The 20,447-nt window shown below is 38.2% G+C and overlaps 2 protein-coding genes across 5 annotated transcripts in view; both read left to right on the top strand.

The window, feature by feature from the left end:
- The first annotated feature begins 649 nt into the window (after nt 1-649).
- sgms1b (sphingomyelin synthase 1b) lies at nt 650-18,851 on the top strand. 4 transcript variants are annotated; one of them, XM_072666681.1, is made up of 8 exons: nt 664-738; nt 4,597-4,660; nt 11,750-12,084; nt 12,772-13,262; nt 13,352-13,469; nt 14,886-15,039; nt 15,807-15,973; nt 16,934-18,851. In XM_072666681.1, the coding sequence occupies exons 3-8, from the start codon at nt 11,959-11,961 to the stop codon at nt 17,105-17,107; spliced, it is 1,230 nt and encodes a 409-aa protein (XP_072522782.1). In that variant the 5' UTR covers nt 664-738; nt 4,597-4,660; nt 11,750-11,958; the 3' UTR covers nt 17,108-18,851. The 4 variants fall into 4 exon arrangements, with proteins under 4 accessions (XP_072522784.1, XP_072522782.1, XP_072522783.1 ...); XM_072666682.1 differs by having other exon boundaries at nt 4,597-4,664; XM_072666683.1 differs by lacking the exon at nt 4,597-4,660 and having other exon boundaries at nt 650-738.
- The window catches only part of asah2 (N-acylsphingosine amidohydrolase 2), a 37,077-nt gene continuing 17,287 nt past the window's right edge, over nt 658-20,447 (top strand). Inside the window, exon 1 of the mRNA XM_072666680.1 lies at nt 658-738. The gene's annotated coding sequence lies outside the window, so the exon portion shown is untranslated. The remainder of the gene's footprint in view (nt 739-20,447) is intronic.

Below are 20,447 nucleotides of genomic sequence, written 5' to 3'. Positions count from 1 at the left end.
GAGAGGCTATTTGTCTGAATCCATTTTACTTCACAGCAGGGTGATATTTCACAAAGTAACATTTATCAACATTTAGTATAACTTAAAAATATTAACACAAAATAAAAACAAGGAAAACATATTATTTATTCATTTATTGTTGTATTTATTGTAAATCTCCATTCGCATGTGTCTTAAAATCAGATTCAAGTCTGTTTTCTGAACAGTAGATACGCTTTTCCCTCATTCCATACTGTTCACACACGTGGCGTCACAAGGCACGTAACACGACATCGTTGCCCACCCCTACGTCATTATTTAAAGCAACCACTGTGGGTATTCCATAACAAGTGCCATAAAATAAACATATACACACACACACACACTTTCGACCACACAGTGCGAAAAACGGAGAGGGGTTAGTTAGTCTATGCTGTCGTGTTTGATAAACAAAATCAGAATGATCTGAACACAGCCTTAGACCACCCCTCCACCCCACCGGCCTTTCGCTGATGCTTCGACCCGCCTACTCTAGATCAACAAATCTTATAGTCGTGGAGCGCAGCGGGATAGACATGCACTAATTTGGGATTTCACCCTGTTTGGGCGCCTTTTCGGTGAACAGAGAAGACGCTACGGCAACTTTAGTGGTGGCCCCAAAGGACAGCAAACAGGGTATCCCAACGTTAAAGGGAAATAGGATTATACATTACTACCCAGCACATTAGCGCTTCTCTACAGACAGTAGGTTCGTCGCAGGTAGGTGCCCAACTGCAAGTATTTATTAGCTGTGTTTTTCACGTCTAACACGATTACGTCCGCGTTAGCCTACACAGTTAAGAGAACATGCAAATCACAGAAGCCACATTGTACGACTACTAGCTACGTGACTTATCCCGTTATGCCGTACTTATATGTAGCTAACAATCTGTTGATCGTTACAACTTTTTTACCAGTGTGTTCAATTTGAAGGAGGTTTAAATGTAGGAGCATATTTCGAATCGTTTCGCTAAGCTAGCTATAACATAGTCTGCCTCTCTGTGCTGTGCTGGGAAACGTTATTTGTGGCCTTTCTTCATTCAGTAACACACAAGATCCATGCAGGTACACAACCAGCCAGTCTCTTATGGAGCCTTTTTGCACAGCCCAATAGTGTTTTTTTACACGCTAGAATAAACACCATGCTGAAGGGCTTCTGTACTGGGAGAGATGGTAGCTGACCTTACCTGTGTGAGCGAAGCAAATAAAATAAAATAAAATCAACTCCCTATCTGGCTAGCTAACCGGATAATTTCCACAACCTGCTGCTTTTTGAAAGCTAGCTACATTACAGACTGTAAAGAGCAGCCTAAGGTAGACTGAAGGCTAGCTAGCCAGAGCAACGTAGTAACTAACGTTTAACTGTTAGCTAGCATACACGCAGTTCTATAACTATGGTAACATGTCTAAAACTGTAGCACTATCTGCGTAGGTTTGCGAACCATATTGTAGCCCAAATTGCTAAAAAAAAAAAAAATCATAATAACGTTAGCTAACTTACTAAAGTAAGTAAAGTAAACGATTATTGCGCAGTTAAGTCAAACTATTGGGAAATGTAACTAGCACTTGTTGGCTTACCTTTGCCATCCCAAGTTACTGAAAACATTAGTTTTGCTACTTCTGCCCTAATGGCCTTATGGTTACACTTGCGTTTAGTGTTTACTTCCCTACACACATTTTGGCTGAACTATAAGCCCGTATTTCACTAAGAAGGTCCTTGCTTGGGAGTGGAAGGCCTGGTAGCTACCTGTGGTGATCTTTGGCTCATTAGAAACCTCTCAGGTGTATTTACTGCTGGAATCCCTCTCATTACCATCCTCTCACTGTTATAGCCAGGCAACATGGTGATGAGCAGCTGAGCTTTCACCCCAGAGACTCCAACCTGGGTCCGAAACGTTCTGTTTTGGACTTGGAGCTGCTGCACGGTTTTGTGTAGGAAAGTTTTGTAGTTTATAATCCTGCGTAAAAGTTTCTGAACTTCAATCCAGCTAGTATTCTGTGTGCTTTGTGTAGTTAGGTGTGGGGGGCCACATCTTTGCATAGTGACTTATGTGAGCTAACAAAGAATCAATTACCAAAGTAAAAACAACATATTGTCACTTTTAAAACTATTATGTACAGATAGGTAGCTAGTATTTTCAGTTTTTCGCTGAATTTGTTGATTCAGTGCCTACAGTGCCTAATTCGAAGCTGCAGGACTGATTGACCTGGCTACCTACTTTATCTGATCTAACATGAAAATGTGCATGACTGGCAGTTTCCTGGACAATACTTGAAACACCTTTGCCAGTTTCTAAGAATAGGAAGCTGGTCTAGGACCTGTTACTTTCTGTTAGATCATAAGCAGGAAATCTAATCCTAGATCTGTGAGATTTTGTGAATACAGCCCCAGTTTTTAACTAGATTAGGAATAGTGCTATTTCTGTTACTATGCCAGGCACACTGCAGTCTCTGGATCAATTAACTGGTAGACAGGCAGATTTGATATGTAAACAAAGTCTGACTAAATAGTATTAAGCATTTTTATTACTGTGTTCTTAAAACACTTGCATTTGCTTATATTACGTATTGCAAGCATTACACACTTTTCTGCATATTAAAAAATATAAAAGACTGCATTATTTTGACCAAAATAATTTTTCTGGATGACAGAATGAAAGCTTTATTAATTAACCATCAACCAATTTCCCCATATACAGCCCACAGGTTGGGATATACTGCTTAGTGGCCATGTGTTTCAATCTGCAGATTAATTTTTTTTTTTCATTCCCTCCTGGGTGGTCTGTCTTGTGCTGTCCTGTTGTTTCCGATTACATAAACACATCAGGTTCTCCGGGTTGTCTATGGAAAATTTGAGACGTGCTTTGCAAAGCACATGGTCCTAATATAGCCTAGTATTTAGGGCCCCATAGTGGAGTTGTGCATGGTTTCCTGTTGATACTTCTGTCTTCACTGTGGCTTGGAGACTTTAGAGTTTCTTTCCCCCTCCTCACTCTCTGTTGTAAAATGGCCTAGAGTAGCTATTGTGTCACTGTCACAGTCATTGTGTAATGGTGGTTTTAATTCTTGTGATGTGCATTACAGTTCAGGCTGTACCACAACTTTCTGGTCAAAGTAAAACCCTGCCATGGTCTGTCATGATTCTTCACATATTATGAGTCATTAGTTACATTCAGGGAGTGATGTCACAAGATCTTTAACAGAGATAATGTTGCTATAAACGTAATTAAGTCAGAATGTCTTCGACAATGAGGATTGGTAATTACATTTTCTGAACCAGTTGCATGCAATTTGAAGCCAAATTAAAAATTTGAATTAGTTGTGTATCATTGACATCTGAATAATGAGACTGATTGTGTTCCAGAGCTGGATAAACTATTGCTTTCTTCAAAGGCTATGTTTGTGTAACCATACCAGCTTTCAATTGATCTATACATGGCTGTTGTAAGAAACCTTTGTATCCCCAATAATAAAACCTTTTTGTGAAGAAGGAATGTAAGCGTTCATGTATTCAGTTTAATTTAATTTATATTGGTCGGGAATGTCAGGAAAACTGTGTTTTCAAAATATTCAAACAAAAAATTGAGGGTTTATTAATTCAATACTGGACATATAGTTTGTTGTTAAGTAGTTACATTAGGAAGGTCAGGGTTACTGTTCTAAATGTGTGCTAGTCCCCCCAAGGCTAGAGTGTAATATAACCTAGGCAATCTAATTTCCTTTTGTGCCCTGCATTGTTTGACTTGGTAGAGAGTTCAGCTTTAGTTGTCCTGAGGTTATAAACAGTTTTAGGTGGTCATCATATGAGGGCCCGGTGCTGAACAAACTCCAAAATACAATGTTTGTCAATGCTGCTTAAATGGTGGTGCAACTGGTTTTAAATTGGAAATGTTTTATAAAATATTAGCCATTGTGGAGAAGTTACTGTCACAGTTGTCCGCAGTGGTGACTACATCCTAAGCATTTAAGTAGTCTTTAAGTTAATGTAATAATAGAATTAGATTATTACAAATACAGTACATTTGGCAATATTGTATGTTTTTGTATGAGGGTCTTGGCTTAAAGCTGTTCATCATGAAAATTATTATGCTCTGGTAATTTCTGTTTTGTTCTCAACAGTATTCTCATCTGAAATTAACTTTTGTTTTTTTGTTTTTTTTCTTCTCCTGTCTCCTAACTTCTCCTAACTCTTAATGGTGTGTGTGAGGGCTTTTCAGTGGCTTGATTGAGAGAACCAAAAAGGAGAAAGAGATACTGAAGCAGTAAGCCTAAATAATCAGTAAGGTCTAGGCCGGTGGAAATGGGTAGTTTCTGTGCAGCAAATATCTTCCTATGAAACTGAATGTGTTGTCACGTTTGGCATACTGCTAGTTAGTGGAGAACACCATGTTTCTAGAAATGAGAAAGTGATTCATTACTACTACTGTTTTATTATTAGCAGCAATGCGTATGTATGTGCATTGTAGACTTAATTTCAGACATTATTTTACCACTGCCAACAGCTTAACATAACTAATATAACAAGTGCTTTGAATTGAACGGAGTTGAATTCCTCGTCTTGCCCTCCATACACTGCAGGTTTCCAGTGCCAGAGGAAGCAAAACAGCCTCCGAGCATCACCAAGCCAATGCCATGCTTCACTGTAGGTAGGGTGTTTTTTTTTTTCAGTGTATGCTTCATTCTTCCTTCTCCAGATATGTTTCAATGCTCCACAGAACAAAATCCAACTTACAATTAGTGGCTTATTTATGTCTTCTTTTTTTGTTCAGCTTTTTACATTGTTCTTGAGTTGGGGTTAAATAACTTGCAACCATGTTTTAGTGATTGGAAAAAGGATCCAGTCGTTTTCACACCAGTTTGTTTTTCCTCTGGTCTGAATGAGTTTTGGTTTGTTTTTTACACAGTGGAAAATTCAAGCAACCTCAAAATCTGTCACAGTTATTGGTCAGACCTGTCTGGGGTGGGAGCAAGAAAGTAAATACAGGAAGAAGGTCCTGTGTTCTGGACGGTGCATATTTCTGTGCATATATTCTTTGCATAGAAGCATTTAGGGCCCCATAGTGGAGTTGTGCATGGTTTCCTGTTGATACTTCTGTCTTCACTGTGGCTTGGAGACTTTAGAGTTTCTTTCCCCCTCCTCACTCTCTGTTGTAAAATGGCCTAGAGTAGCTATTGTGTCACTGTCACAGTCATTGTGTAATGGTGGTTTTAATTCTTGTGATGTGCATTACAGTTCAGGCTGTACCACAACTTTCTGGTCAAAGTAAAACCCTGCCATGGTCTGTCATGATTCTTCACATATTATGAGTCATTAGTTACATTCAGGGAGTGATGTCACAAGATCTTTAACAGAGATAATGTTGCTATAAACGTAATTAAGTCAGAATGTCTTCGACAATGAGGATTGGTAATTACATTTTCTGAACCAGTTGCATGCAATTTGAAGCCAAATTAAAAATTTGAATTAGTTGTGTATCATTGACATCTGAATAATGAGACTGATTGTGTTCCAGAGCTGGATAAACTATTGCTTTCTTCAAAGGCTATGTTTGTGTAACCATACCAGCTTTCAATTGATCTATACATGGCTGTTGTAAGAAACCTTTGTATCCCCAATAATAAAACCTTTTTGTGAAGAAGGAATGTAAGCGTTCATGTATTCAGTTTAATTTAATTTATATTGGTCGGGAATGTCAGGAAAACTGTGTTTTCAAAATATTCAAACAAAAAATTGAGGGTTTATTAATTCAATACTGGACAGATTATGTTCTCATTACAAACAAACCACTCCACAGCTTCGGTTGTTTTGTCCACACTTGAGTGCGATCACTGTATTCACACCTGCCCAAACGAATTTCACCAAGAGGGAAAATGAACAAGAACTGAATTGAACCCAACAGAAAATGCAGATGTGAAATTGTCCTTAGAGGGTACATCTCTTTAACATTTGGTGCAGATATGTGGCTGGTGTAGTTGTACTACTGAAATCATTGCCCTGCTAGAGACATAAGAGGTGTTTTTGTTAAAAGATCTCTGTGTAAAAAAACACAATGCTTCAAGATCTGTTCTCTCTCCAGACTGTAAATGAGCCCTGCAACCATGGTCCAGGATAGGGGTTGAACAATGGAAAATTTTACTAGCACAGGGAATTGAGCAAGGTATCAAATGCCCTGTGTCTTGTTTGGTGTAATTTCCTTTGTGGCCTGCCTTGTTTTTGGCCTTTGTTTTGGCTTTGTTTGAATTACCAGGGATGAGCCATGTTTAGTTCATGTTTGTGGTTTTTCAGCTTCAGTCTTGATAATTTCTGTCAGGTTGGGAACGTTTGTGTGTGTGTGTGTGTGTGTGTGTGTGTGTGTGTGTGTGTGTGTGTGTGTGTGTGTGTGTGTGTGTGTGTGTGTGTGTGTGTGTGTGTGTGTGTGTGGGCTGATGCTTGTTCTTGTTGTGTTTTTTGCTGGTGTACATTTGCGTTTAGCTGGGCCATGGTAATTAGATGCAGGCTTATGGAATGTGTGTGTTAAGGAATTCTTGGAGGACAGAGAGTGATTCAGTCTGTGAATGGTAGCGTTGTGGCTTGTCCTCTGCCTGACAGTGATGGTCTTATCAAACTTACTTTGACCCAGGACAGCTTCTTGTTGCAATTTGCATAATATCCCACTTTTCATGGAATAATAAAGTATACTTTTCAATGAATTGTATGGAATAATATTTAAAGAGGAATTCCAATGATTGTTCAAATTTTCTACAAAATTTGATTAAGATTTTGAACTATATTGTAAGAAACCTACCAATTCAGAATTGTTCACAGCAGTGATATTGGGACCCAGGCTCCAAAAACTACCTGACAGAAAGCTGTTAAATTCATTCTGAAACTGTTGTTGCATTAGCCTTGCTATTTTGCTTCTTTTTTGCTGTACATTTGCCTGCATACCTTGCATTTGACTGTTTTAAATAGGGTCAACAACGTGAGCCAGTGGCTCAGTTGGGAATTAAGTCATCTTGGAGCAGAGGGAAGAGAAAGAAATAGGCCAGTTAATTATGTGACCTAGAGATAGTTCTATAAACATCTTTTTAATCCTTCCTCTTTGAAATCTTGGACAATCTTGCTATCCTAATTGCATTTCAACTTGGCTACATTAAAGTGATCACTGTTTAGACTGAGACTATAGAGTAGGAGCCGTCTAAGGGTTTGGTGCTAGCTGAAATATTCTTGCTATGTAAACAGCTGTTGGCTTTCCATGAACTCTTGTCTCTGTGGCCTAGTGGAAATCATGCCAAAGCATTCCAAAAATAAACTAATCAGCGCTATCAGTGTGCTCCACTAAGTAATGTCCGCACTCCTCAGAAAAAAAAAAAAGAAAAGAAAAGATTTGGTCAGAGGTAGGAGCAAACATTACTGGGGTAAACTACCAGATTGTGATTAAGAATACACACAGAAACTTCAGTACTCAGTTATCTGTTTTAGGTGCCAGTATTTGCATACATGGTATTTGTTAATATTTATTGATTTTCCACATTATACTTTGTTCAAAGCGAACGCATTACTGCGGATGTATTGTTCTTTTAGGTATACTTGGTGATCGTGATGCTAGTATGCTAACAATGCGTTAAGTGGAATGAAAAATGCAGGTGGTATTTCTCTGTTCTCACTGTTACTGTGGCCCAGGTATTGACACATCATTCACCTTCTACTGCAGTAGAAATTGTCACGAAGGATTTTACTGATATTTAAAATTGAAAGTAGAGTAATAGTTTTGGAAGTAAAATATGTTTTTAAAAATGATTTTGACATTTTCATGATGAATGGTCTTGTGTTGATTGGCACCACATGGGATTTTTTTTTACAATATTGTAAATATTGTAGTTGACCGAAAGTTGACCGGCCGTGCAGTTGAATGAAAGGTCGTGGACAACATGAATAAAGTGCCGGAAAAATTCTTGGAACGAAGGCTGGATTGTAAGCACCACTGACTGACAAACTGCAGTATACATTTTCGCCAGGCTTTGAAAATCACTTCTGTGTAATGGCTTGGATCGTCAAAGCTGCCTTGAAATTGAATGTGCTGCCTCATTGAACTCCAAACTAAAGAGCCCTTAAGCAGGTTCAGCAACTCTCTGATTCTTCACCCATTACTTACTTCAGGTCTGAATTTTTTTCTTTTTTCGCCATGGGCACTTAAACTATAAAGATGAGTTTCTGCTCTTTGGAGTCATGCTGTCAAGTGCATGCTTTTTTTATTTCTTTGCTGTAAATGAGTAGTGAGATTGATGTTTCTGTTTTGTCCTTATGCAGTCTGAGGTCATTTTAGAATGGCCTCTGCTGTAATGGTGCCTTAGGAATGAATTTAGACCTGTTTCACAAATCAAATCTATGATTTGGGACCTTTTCAGCTGCTAATATTTGCATATCATCTCTTCGCATGTCGAAACACAAATACTGCATGCTGAATGGTTGAAATAAAATGCAGGTGAGCATGTTTGTGGACTGAATTTCAGGATCTTTGTTCACTGAACAAAATTTGCCTTGGTTCTATAATGGAATGGCACTTTGTTTTCTTAAAAGCATGAGTTAAAGAGGAACAGATTGAAATTAAATGATTACAATTTTAACACAAATCAGAATAGTTTGCTGTAAGATATCCTGTTCGAATTAAAATTGGTGATTGCATTGGTGATATAAACGCTCTGGATGTCCGGTTTCTAGCGCCTAAAAGCCACACCTGAGACGTTGTTCCACTGTTGTTTAAAGAAAATCTATAACATTTTTCAGGACGACAGTTTACCACTGTGTTAACTGTTATCAACAGAAAAGTCCACATGTGTAGTTCTCTGGACATTTTGGAAAGTAAATAAAATGACTATTTGTGATGTAGACACCACAACCCCTGGTTCTTATTACCACCACTGTAAAGGAATTTGCATTTCTCTGCAATGCACAATACCATTCTGAATGACCGTTTTATATTTCAACAATTTATTTACATTTAAATTCTGAACTATTGTTTCAAGTTATTTGAGGCCCAATCTTAAATAGGCTTGGTTGGTTTCTTACAATCTTTGAAAATGGATAACTTTTGCCATGCATTTTATAGATAGCATGCGTCCGAGACTATTTAAACAGGTTTATTTAAAAATAACTGAACAACTGAAGCTTTTCAGTATCATTTATTGGGGACCCTTCGACCCTTTTCTCCCAGTCTGCACTCCACTGTCTATATCTACACAACTAAATGTCAGATTTTTATTCCAAATGTGGGGTGTTTATAAGGGCTCGAAAGTTGATCAAGACAGGGTAAGTGACCCACTGTAATGTGGCAAGTGCAACATAAGAGCTTTTGAGTTTATCACTTTTCAGCTGCTCCCAAGAATACTTTGTTTCACAGTTCCCATCTCTGTATATTGCAAGGCATTGGCTGTCCTAGCAACCATCAAGATGAGTTGTTAGTTTTGTGTGTGGTTACTCATTACATGTATGATTTCCTTTTTTTATGTTGCTAGGCAACTCACTTAACAGGGCCCAACAGTTGCACAAAACTTATTTTCAGCGCAGTCACCCCTCAGTGGAAGATTACATGAGTTAGAGGGAAGGGGCGGGGCCTTGTGTGACTGGAGGGAGTTAGTCACTAGAAGGGAGGGATTAAGTGAGAGGGGCTAAAAACTTTAGAAGCTAACAGTGTTTAGACAACGAGAGCAGCCCTACTGTTGGTAATGGTGGGACTAAGGTAAGCTGAGTGACATATGCTATGTTGACATATGCTATGTCAAGGATGTGTGTGTATATGGGTACTGTGTATATATAGATACTGTAGGTTATGTTAAGCTTAAATCTTGTGGTTCTTAGGAATACTTGAGTTGGGGAGATGAAATGAACAGCTAGTATGTTCTGCTACTTTCCTGTTTTGGACATTTTGGGCAAGGCAGGTTTTTTGTGTGAGTCTGTGTGTTTTTAATAATTTAATTTGTTTAATAAAGGTGTATTCATTGCTTTGGGGTCGACATGTGTGCCTTTTGCCTAGACATGTATAGCCTTTCTTTTTAAAAATTATCACTCTGTATCATGCTAACAGCCTAGTAGCCTTCCAAGCGGCCCTTTTAAAGGTAGGGAATTTGTCACTGATGTTTGACATCAAACAGTTACCACACACTGGGTTAGTGCATTTGCATACAGGACAAACTTTTGTTTGCAAATGTTTGCATGTTAGACCCATGAACCCACAAAAGTCATTGTTGCATAGTTTGGCATGCTTGTGTGAGACATTAACCACTGTATATCTAACTTGTTTGATTTAAACCAGTGTTTTTCCCACAGCTGTGACTGTTTTCACTTTAGCGCTTTTGGGCAGGAAACCACAGTAACTCTTGTGCATAGCACGTTTCATTGCTGTGTTTATGCAGCTATACCAGATAGTGCAGCTGAAAGCTGGACGTGGTTGTCTTAAGTATCAGAAAAGCAACTGTGTAGTTCAGCCATTCGATAATAGTTCTGTCGAGTAGGGGGAGCCTGTCTATAATGTGAACCATATGTGAGGCATCCCTTTCATTTGCCTGGGGCAGATTGTAAACAGACTTGCCACACCCAGGCTGACACACTCACGAGTTCTTAGAGTTTAAGTAAGTGCTTGTGCTCTGATTAACCAATAAGGAGGGCTCTAGAGGTCAGGATAAACAGGTCATGTATCTCCTTATATTGTTGCATATGTCCCTTGTACTGGACATTGGGTCTTGCTTGGTCTTGGTGTGTAATGGTGTTATATTTATTTTCATGTTAATTATTTTTTCATTTTATGAACTTAAAAAAAACAACAAAAAAAAAACAAAGGATGCAGAAAAGAAATCTGAACACTAAAAGGCTTTCTCCAGAGATGAGTACTGGTTTGTGTGTCCGAAATACTGGTTGTTTAGAGTAATCAGAAGACCAGAAGTTTCTGTGCAGGCTCCTTGAAAACTCCTCATAGGTCCTCCTCTGACCTTTTATCTTCCGGCCCTCCTCCACCTCCGGAGAGCTCAAAGTCTGACTCCTCTTTCACAATTCTGAGTAAAATCCATTTTTGCCACACGCTCGCTGCTTCCTAAAGGGTGAAAAATGGATAAAAAGGAGAGGTGGAAAGTCTTGTTGTCCACTACTGAGGACAATAAATAAAATCTTTGGTTTGACAGAGTTTGAATTACTGTATCTTACACAATTGAAGTTAATCTCATTTAAAGAAACCATTTCTGAAACATAATCTGCAAAAGATTGATCACTTGCCCTTCTTGTTGTCATAAAATGTGAAACTTGTGAGAGCTGCCGTTTTGAAAAGGAAGTCCCTGCTCTATTGGCCACACCCCCACAATTGAGGCCTCAATGGAAAGCCCAGGATGTCCTCTTAACAGTACAGTAGGACTCAGATTGCATAAATAGTGCATGATGAATAGACTTTCTTTTGAGAATTTAAACAGCACTACAACATGGCGGACCCACAATAGAGTTCACTGTTTCTTCAGTAGAGAGCAATTTTGAATGTGCATTAATTCATTAATGGGCTTTTTCCTTGCGGAGTTGACCAATCAAATTTCCACTTTGATTTCCGTGCTACTCCACTAAATCTACCCCTGAAGCAAAATGCTTAACACACTTTTCAAATGGTCAGGTTAGTCAGTTAAAAAAAAATTTTATGTTTATGTACATACTCCTGTAATGGCCTTTGGGTCTGTTGTTCACTGAAAAATGTTCAAATCTGTGTTTATTTTCCAGACAGGACAATACGTTGGAAGATGGTATCTCATTTGGATAAAACATTCTAAAGCTTTAAGCTTTTCTCCTGCAGTAGTCATTGCTGTTCGTCTGCATAATGACTATGACTGGGGGAAGTCTGTGTGTGCTGTAGCGGCCTGCGCTGTTCTGCTCCTTCGCCCAGCTCACTTGTGATTTTCCAATCCATTTTCACAAGCTGAGGGACGGGCATGAAAAAGGCAGCCCATCTATGGTCTATGGAACAGGTCAGTCTTTGGCTGGCTGAAGAGGGCATGCAGGAGTACACAGAGCCCCTCCGGCACGCAGACGGCCAAGCCTTGCTGCGGCTCTCTCAGGTATTTGATTTCCATTCGTAACTGTTAAGACATAAGTAAAAGCTATACAACATAAAATAAAAAAGATAGACTAGGGTGGGCAATATGGTAACATTAAATATCTGCTATTTAAATACTCTCCCCTACCTAGTGCAGTGATTTATATTGAATATTTGCTGCACTTATCCAATTAAACATGATTAGTTACACTCTTTTTAATGAAGTATGCAGTTAGTCAGTGTTCTTTAAGCACTGATTATATCCACATGCTCAGAAAAGTATGTTGTGTTTAACAATAACACAATCTATCATAATACGATAAAATAGCCATATTGCTCACCCCTACGTTAGACATAATTATACCAAAGACATACCTTTAAAATACATAAGCACAGTATTCCCATGTTGCCTAAACATTGTATACCTCTGAAATGCATCAGATTTGTGCATCAAAAATGCATCAGTTTGAAGTACAAGTGCAAAACTAATTAACCAGTCTTTGGATAACAAATATGTGTTGGGTAAAATAAAATTCTGTTCTTTCACATTTGCTTTATTTATTAAAATGGAAGCTGTTGTTTAATAGGTGCAGCCATATCAAGTTGCAGCTATATTAACTTTCACACACCCATAAACATTACTGACAAGTTTGACATTCTAAAAGGCACAATACAGACATAGTGAGGTGTAATATATCTTTACTTTTAGGCTGACTTCCAGAAGCCTCCTCTGTCCCGAATTGCAGCAGACGGTGGCAAGCAGCTCCTGGACAAGATCAAGACACTCAACATTGAGCACCATATTGAAGTGCACAAGAACGGCTTTGCCAACGGTCATGTCGTCTTATCTCACAATAGTGACAATGGTGCCTCCGGCAAGATCAAACTAAATGGTTTGGTGAATGGCTATACTAAGGAACTGGTGCGTATTCCCATTCCCGAACCAGTTGGGCCGCAGTTCCCCACCGAATGGGGAAAGACTGGCATAGCCTTATTATATGCTATCTGCTGCTTTGTTTTCACCACCATCATGATTTCAATAGTGCATGAGCGTGTGCCTCCTAAGGAGGCGACCCCTCCTTTACCCGACAAGTTCTTCGACTTTTTCGATCGAGTGGAGTGGGCTTTCTCCGTATGTGAGATAAACGGGATGATTCTGGTGATCTTGTGGATCATACAGTGGAGTCTCATGAAACACAAGTAAGTGTTCTGCCTTATGGTGCATGCTGCTAAATTCTTTCTGATCTGTAATTCTGGTGACATCAGTCCATCAAATATTTCATTGACAGGTCAATTGTTGGTCGGCGGTTCTTGTTCATTGTGGGGACCCTGTACCTGTACCGGTGTATCACCATGTACATCACTACTCTGCCTGTTCCAGGGATGCATTTTAAGTGTTCACCCAAGGTAGGAATTTATACATTGGTTCAGAACTGAGTACAATTTTTCTATATTTTATTTGATATTTGTTATTATTCTAAAATTATTTGTTATTATTCTAAAAAAAAAAAAAAAAGATTTATGGGTTCTATTAATATACTATGCAGATTTGTTACTCCCACCCCAGCCTAAAACTGAAAACCTGCTCAGTCCTATAAGTATGGTTGGAGAGCCTAAATCTTGCCCCTCAACCTACTTGCCCCCCACCCCCCAATGCCTGCTTTTGATAAATCACATAGATTTCCATGAAAAATTAATGAACAATTAAGGCAAAAACTACTATGTGAACCTTTGTGTGAATTGTTGAAATGTCAACATTAGGACAGCCATTTGTTTTAGTAACATATATAAAATGCAACCTGGCTTTATGATCACAAATGAAATTAAATGTTGCAGAAAACTAATGCAGAAAAAGTTTAGTTTTTCTGAACATGATGGCAGTAATTTATCACAGTTAGGGCACATAAGTATTACATATACATTATTTACTGTAATGAGTGCTGGGAAAATGGAAGAGCATGAGTAATAAAGGAGTGAAGAAGGTGATTATTTGGAGTGTGATTGCGTTGCCATGGTGAAGTCCCATGGGGAACTCTCGTCTTGATGTGTCTCTCTCTCTTTCTCTCTCTCTCTCTCTCTCTCTCTCTCTCTGTCTCTATCTGTGTGGTGGATGTGAAACTGACATACACCCATTACACAGGGCAGGAAATCCTCACCCAGAACAGGGTGGGCTGGAAGTCATTTATCATGAGTTAGACTTAGCCAGGCAGCCTTCTGACTTCTCTGATCATTCTTTCCTGTTGAGTGCAGCAGAGAGAAAGAGGGAGTTAGAAGTTCTTGATCATGTTTGGTAGGGCGTTTACATTTACACTTTGTCATATAATTGACTTGCTCTGTTACATCTGTTCTATTACAATGTGTGATGTGTTGTATTTACACATGATGCTTATAGAATGTTAGCAGAATGTGTAATTATCTAGACATTAATTTAAGAATACATTTCATTTATTTATTCATTTTTAGTAGTACTTGATGTACTGGATGTTACATGAAAAAGCATGTTTGTGTGTGCCCATGTTGAAGTGTAATTAGTAAAATTACAAATAATAGAATTATAATTGGGTTTTATACGGTTGTACTTGATGTAAACAAACCTAAGCGGCAGTTCGAAAAGATTAGGTGCCTGGTATCCTGTGACTCATTGACAGGGTAGCACTTCCTGTCCTTTCTGGTCCTGGAACTGGTAGCATTGTGAGAGAGAATATTTGCCAAATCCAAAAAGAACCAAACACAAAATCTTAATAGTTTTTTAAATGTTAATTGTAATCCTGTAGTAACTGTGTTAAGCACATAGCTAACACACCTGTCCATTCTTTATTGCAGCTGTATGGTGACTGGGAGTCCCAGATGCGACGAGTAATGAAGATGCTTGCTGGTGGTGGCTTGACCATCACTGGCTCTCACAATTTGTGTGGAGATTACCTGTACAGCGGCCACACAGTCATGTTGACCCTCACCTATCTCTTCATGAAAGAATGTAAGAAAGTGTTGCATGCCCTTTGCCCTGATTTAAAATCTGCCAGAACCTTAATTTGAACAACAGAGCCACCTTGTGGTGCTTGTTTGGTGTTGCCATTGAAATGTGAGTTTCTATTACTGACTTTAGATGGCTGTGTACTTCAAATGACTAAAGAATTGCTCTAAAAAGAAAAAACACTCTGCACCACGTTTAAGTCCGCATTGTGAAACTGGTTTTCTATCCAGTAATGGCATCGGACCAATTGTTAACAGAGGGAAGTCTCTAAAAATGCAGTGGTATCAGTGGCATTTTTCTTTTTTTTTTATGGAATGAATTAAACCTGAGTTGCTACCATACAGTGCACTCATTTGATTTTACGAAGATAAAGATGTGCTTACTGAGAGAAGTGTTCAAAATTCAAAGGCATGTTATAATGAACACCTCCCACTGTAAACCTCAAAACACACAACTGAACTGTACCAAACCGGACTGAACAGCTATTTTGCACTCTGTCTATTTGCACTATGTCTATTTGCACACTGTACAGATGTTCTTTTCTGTAAATATCAGCTCTTTATTACCTTTAGTACTTTTTACTTTTTAAATTTATCCCCTACCCTATTTATTGTTTAGTGTCATTTTTCCTTTAGTTTAAGACTGTGTTCTGTGTTTTTTTTGTTACTTGTCATACGTGTTGCTCTCACCAAGACAAATTGCTTGTATGTGTAATATACTTGGTGAAATAAAGAGATTCTGATTCTGATTCTGATAATGTGATCTTACAGACTCACCTCGACGGTTCTGGTGGTACCATTGGGGCTGCGGAATGCTGTGTGCTGTGGGTGTTTTCTGCATCCTTCTCGCTCATGACCACTACACTATAGATGTTGTCATAGCCTACTTCATCACTACACGTCTCTTCTGGTGGTACCACACCATGGCCAACCAGCCAGTAAGTAACTTCCTAAGAGTCCACAATTACACAGGTGTTTTGGTGCCTGTTTCATATGCCATATGTCATGTCCACAGAACCTGGTTAAAAAATTACCTATTTTATTTATATATATATATATATAATTTTTTTTCCCATTATACTAGGACTGCGTGATTTTAAAATGGTGTTTTATCATGATTGGAGTTGCCACAATAGACACATTAGTAGGGGCTGCAATGACCGAACTGATCACTTTCATCACAAGAACATAATGTTTGTAGCACAAACAAGTGCTTTTCCGCACAGTTTGCTGATTTACCTGCTCTAACAGACCTACTCAACCTGGCACTTAACAGGTGAGCTGAGCCAAGTATGCTTGAGCGGGAAAAGCACAACATTGTGCAGAAATGTGCCGGCCTTGCCCACCCCGCTGTATGAAGAGCAACTTCATTTATGCTACCCTTAATGATTTAGCCTTTAAAATTGCTTTGAATATCTGTTCAGGGAATACTGATTGGACAAATTCAGTGTCTTTGTTTTCCTTTTCCGGTTATGATGATTTATTGTCAATAAGTCCAGCGCTAACTAGCTTCTTATTATATTAATATACTGTGCAAAATAAAAATGTTGAATGGTGCTTTTGTATTTTTCTGGCCAGTTTGCTTAAAAGAGATGCTAGATTACTTACTGCTTATGCAGTCATGTACCTTTTTTTTTATTTATTTTTTATTTTGAGCCTAATTTGTCGCCCATGATCTTATGATGTCCAACAGCTGTAATATAATTATATATATAGATCAAAGACCAATATTAACTATTTAAGGCTATTAAAATGAAGTTAATGATCAACACTTTATTTAACAAACAAGGTTGTAGTAGTGCCTGTAGCAAAAAATGTTTGCAGACCACTGTCCTAATATTTATGGTCAAACGATTGCTTTTCGACTTGTGTTTGAACATCATCTCTTTTTTGTACAGGACCTAAAGGGGGCATCTCAGAGCAACTTCCTCTCCCGTGTCTGGTGGTACAGGTTTTTTCAGTACTTGGAGACAAATGTCCATGATGTTGTACCCCGCAGCTACCAGATGCCCTTCTCTTGGCGATTGCTACAGTGGGGCCATATGAAGTACAGCAGAATTGACTCTGATTGACTGCTGTTTCCAGCTGGGGAGTGGGAACCAAAACACTTGCCTCAAGTGCCAGGACTCAATCACATGATGATGACCTAACAATCTCTCATGTCACAAGCCAATCCCTTTAGTACTGAGCTACAAGTCACTGTGACTGTCAAACTCATCCAAAGCATTTCATTCCTCACACACTGCCTACCCTCCATCTGCGTCTCAGACCCATTCTGCCACAGGCAATGTAGTGTGTAGCAAATGGGACCAGAATGGCAAATGCCTTTTATTACCTTGCTTTAGATAAGACATGCCAAAATGGATCGGCTTCAATAGATCAGAGATATCTGAACAAATAATTGCATTCCCCATTCTCTTTTGGGTGACTAGATGTTTACCATGATTTATTACTTAAGGCTGCGAAGCTCATAGTAGTAAATATTAACAGCATTTCAATGTGTGATCTGAGATGACTGAACCTGACTGTTTTTTTTTTTTTTTTTTTTGGTCCCCTCCCCTCCTTTGTTCAAACTGACTACCTGCATTTTCTAACTCTCTCCCCCAGTCAGTTAAATTCTCACTTCAAATCTCACCTTTCAGACCATCTACTTGACAAGTGTAAAAACTGCCATCCTTTAACCTCCACCCCCCTACGACCTATACAAAGAACTTTCTATAAAAAATGAAAGTATTTTTCACACAAATCTTACATTTAAAAAAAAAAAAAAAAAAGTTCCTCAGTGCCTTTCTTGCCAGGACTGTACACTAATTTTGTGGTCTATGGTCATATGATTAAATAGTTATATGTATTTATGTTTGTCTTTTTTAATTAGAAAAGAACAAACCAGCTCACCAGTCTTTCAGTGTCTGCCCAATGACCTTTATGATGAGTGAGTTTTCAAGTTGGAAAAGCGTGTCAATTTTTGTCTATAGTAATGGACCATATGCTACTGATGCTAACTACTAAGGCAAACTACGCCTCATTTGTTTTCTACAAATGTTTGGCACTGTATGCCCAGAGTATTGGATTATTGCAGGACTATTTTCTGAAAGTTAGAACCAATTTTAACACCAGTTAAAGGTATTTTCCAAAATGCATGAACAGAAAACTAACTAGTAAATAACTGTTGCTGGGAGAAATGCTTAGAAGTACCAGGGCCTTATAACTGAAATACAATTGAAATAATTTTTTTTAGTTACTTTTTATATTCGTAGCTATGGTTTAAGTTATAATTGCTTGTAAGTTTCTTAAAAAGTAGAAAATATTAACATCCATAGCTCAAGGTGTGTCAATGTCTGTGTTTGTTACACTGTCATTGTCCTTGGTATGATTCTTACCAGCAATAATTATTTAGTAGTTCCCTTTGTCTTACCTCTCGTGTCAAGCTATATAAGCAAGTATTATCAGTGATTACCACAAAGCTAAGTTCAGTGTCTTGAGTTCAGCTGTTTGTTTTGTGTTGAGTTTATGTTGAGTTTATTTATTACTATGTTTCTTTTGTGTTCCACTCAGTGGAATTTGACCACACTTTGTGTCCTGTTGTTTTTGTCTAAGCCAAATGGCCTGTGTCTTTGGTTCTGCCTTAACTCCAGACTGTTGGGCAGGGGACCTGTTTAGTGTCAATGTACAGTGATTGTTTAGAGAGATTATGGTCTACCATGTTGTTCTGTATGCTTAATGAGCAGGGTTGGAACTCTCTCTCCCAGTAACAATTAGCTGTCCAATGAAAAAGGCTGCTAACACTTTTTGGCAAATAAATGACAACCTTACAGATTTATGTTTGACGTACCTCTTTTATCTGGCTATGTTTAATTGATTGATTTTATTGTAATCATACATTAATGAACATATTCAAACCTATAAACTGCTGGCCTAAAATGGTAAGTTTTAACAACAAAACTCCCATAGATGTCTAAACAGTTAAAGAGACATGTCCCCCTTACTGCTTCAATCTTTGGCTCATATTTTATGTATTTGGGTTTTAGATTTAAGAGCTTGAGTGTATTGAAGGTATATAATACTTGATTGTAAACGAGGGAAGTTCATAAATAACTTAAAATGTAGTGTTGGTGTGGGATACATTTTCTGTTTTTGATTATCTTGATGGTTACATAACTAATCTTTCTTATCTGTGGCAGGGATGAAAAAGTATAGTGGTCTGTGCTCTGAAAGAACTGATCACTTACTATTTATTTCAGTAAGATCCTTATTTATTCTTGAATTGGCAGTGGTGATTTGGTCATAGTGCTTGGCTACTAAATTTAAGTACTGTAGTAGTAAGTGTTTTTGGGTTTTTTTTTTTGTTTATTTTTTTTTCCTTCAAGTGTTCTTTTATAAAGGCAATGGGTCTGTACAGTCATGACATGAATGAATACTTGAATGCTTCTTTGTATTGCTAGAAAACATTTTGTTAATGGTTCTGTGTGGCACCAAAAACAGTCACGTTTAATGAGTCAAATAACTAACTTTAACTTTTTACTTATCTAGTGCATACTCATTATTTACGTTTTTAAATAGGTAATTTTACTAGCTCTGTTTCAGTTCTGTCTTGTAATACTAGTGAATGTGTGTATATATAAATGATGATAAGATTTTTATTGAAGACAATGCAGTGTTACTGTTTGAAAACAGTGGTTGGCTTATTATAATATCAAGAAGTGTGCTAAATTCTAGCCAATGACTGTTCTGAGTCTCTGAATGTTCCTGAGAAGCTTCTGTGTTTGTAGAGTAGAAACATGGCTCGTAAGGCTGTTTGTTGTGGCCTCGGTAGCCTGGCGCTGGTGCTTATGGGTCTGTTTCTGCTGATGACTGGAATCACAGTTGAACTCATTAGTGTTAGCCATCAACTTCAACTCCCAAACATGTAATGACTCATTCTGTTTGTTTTTTTTTTTAGATAGGATAGAGCAGTGGTAATTAGAAAACTAATTCACTAATGTACCCTTGGTAAGTAGGGACTTTCCAGTGATTTGTTATTGATTTTTTAAATTTTTTTTATTTTACTTTGATAACATTTGTGACCAATGCCTCTTTTAATAGATACTGCTAAGCTACTGTTCCTGTAATAGTGATGGAATAGGCCTCAAGTGTACAGGGATTTCTGCTTTTTGTTTTGAAAAGATGGGCTACACCAATCTAGATCAGTACACAGGAGGGATCCATACTCGTTTGTTCAGCAGAGCCTTCATTATGGGTGTTTTGAAATATGTTTGGATGTGTTGGGGTAGTGTTTGTGACTGCAGAAATTGGCATGGTCTCACAAAGACTGAGGCTTGAGGTAATGAGGTAAAAATGATGCTGCCAATGAGTTCAGAATGAAGTTTCAAAGAGCTCCAGCTGATGTATGATGATCTCTACACACAAAACCAT

The sequence above is a fragment of the Salminus brasiliensis genome, chromosome 22, assembly GCF_030463535.1.
Source record: "Salminus brasiliensis chromosome 22, fSalBra1.hap2, whole genome shotgun sequence".
Classification (NCBI taxonomy): Eukaryota; Metazoa; Chordata; class Actinopteri; order Characiformes; family Bryconidae; genus Salminus; species Salminus brasiliensis.
This window is presented reverse-complemented; position numbering and strand designations above follow the sequence as displayed.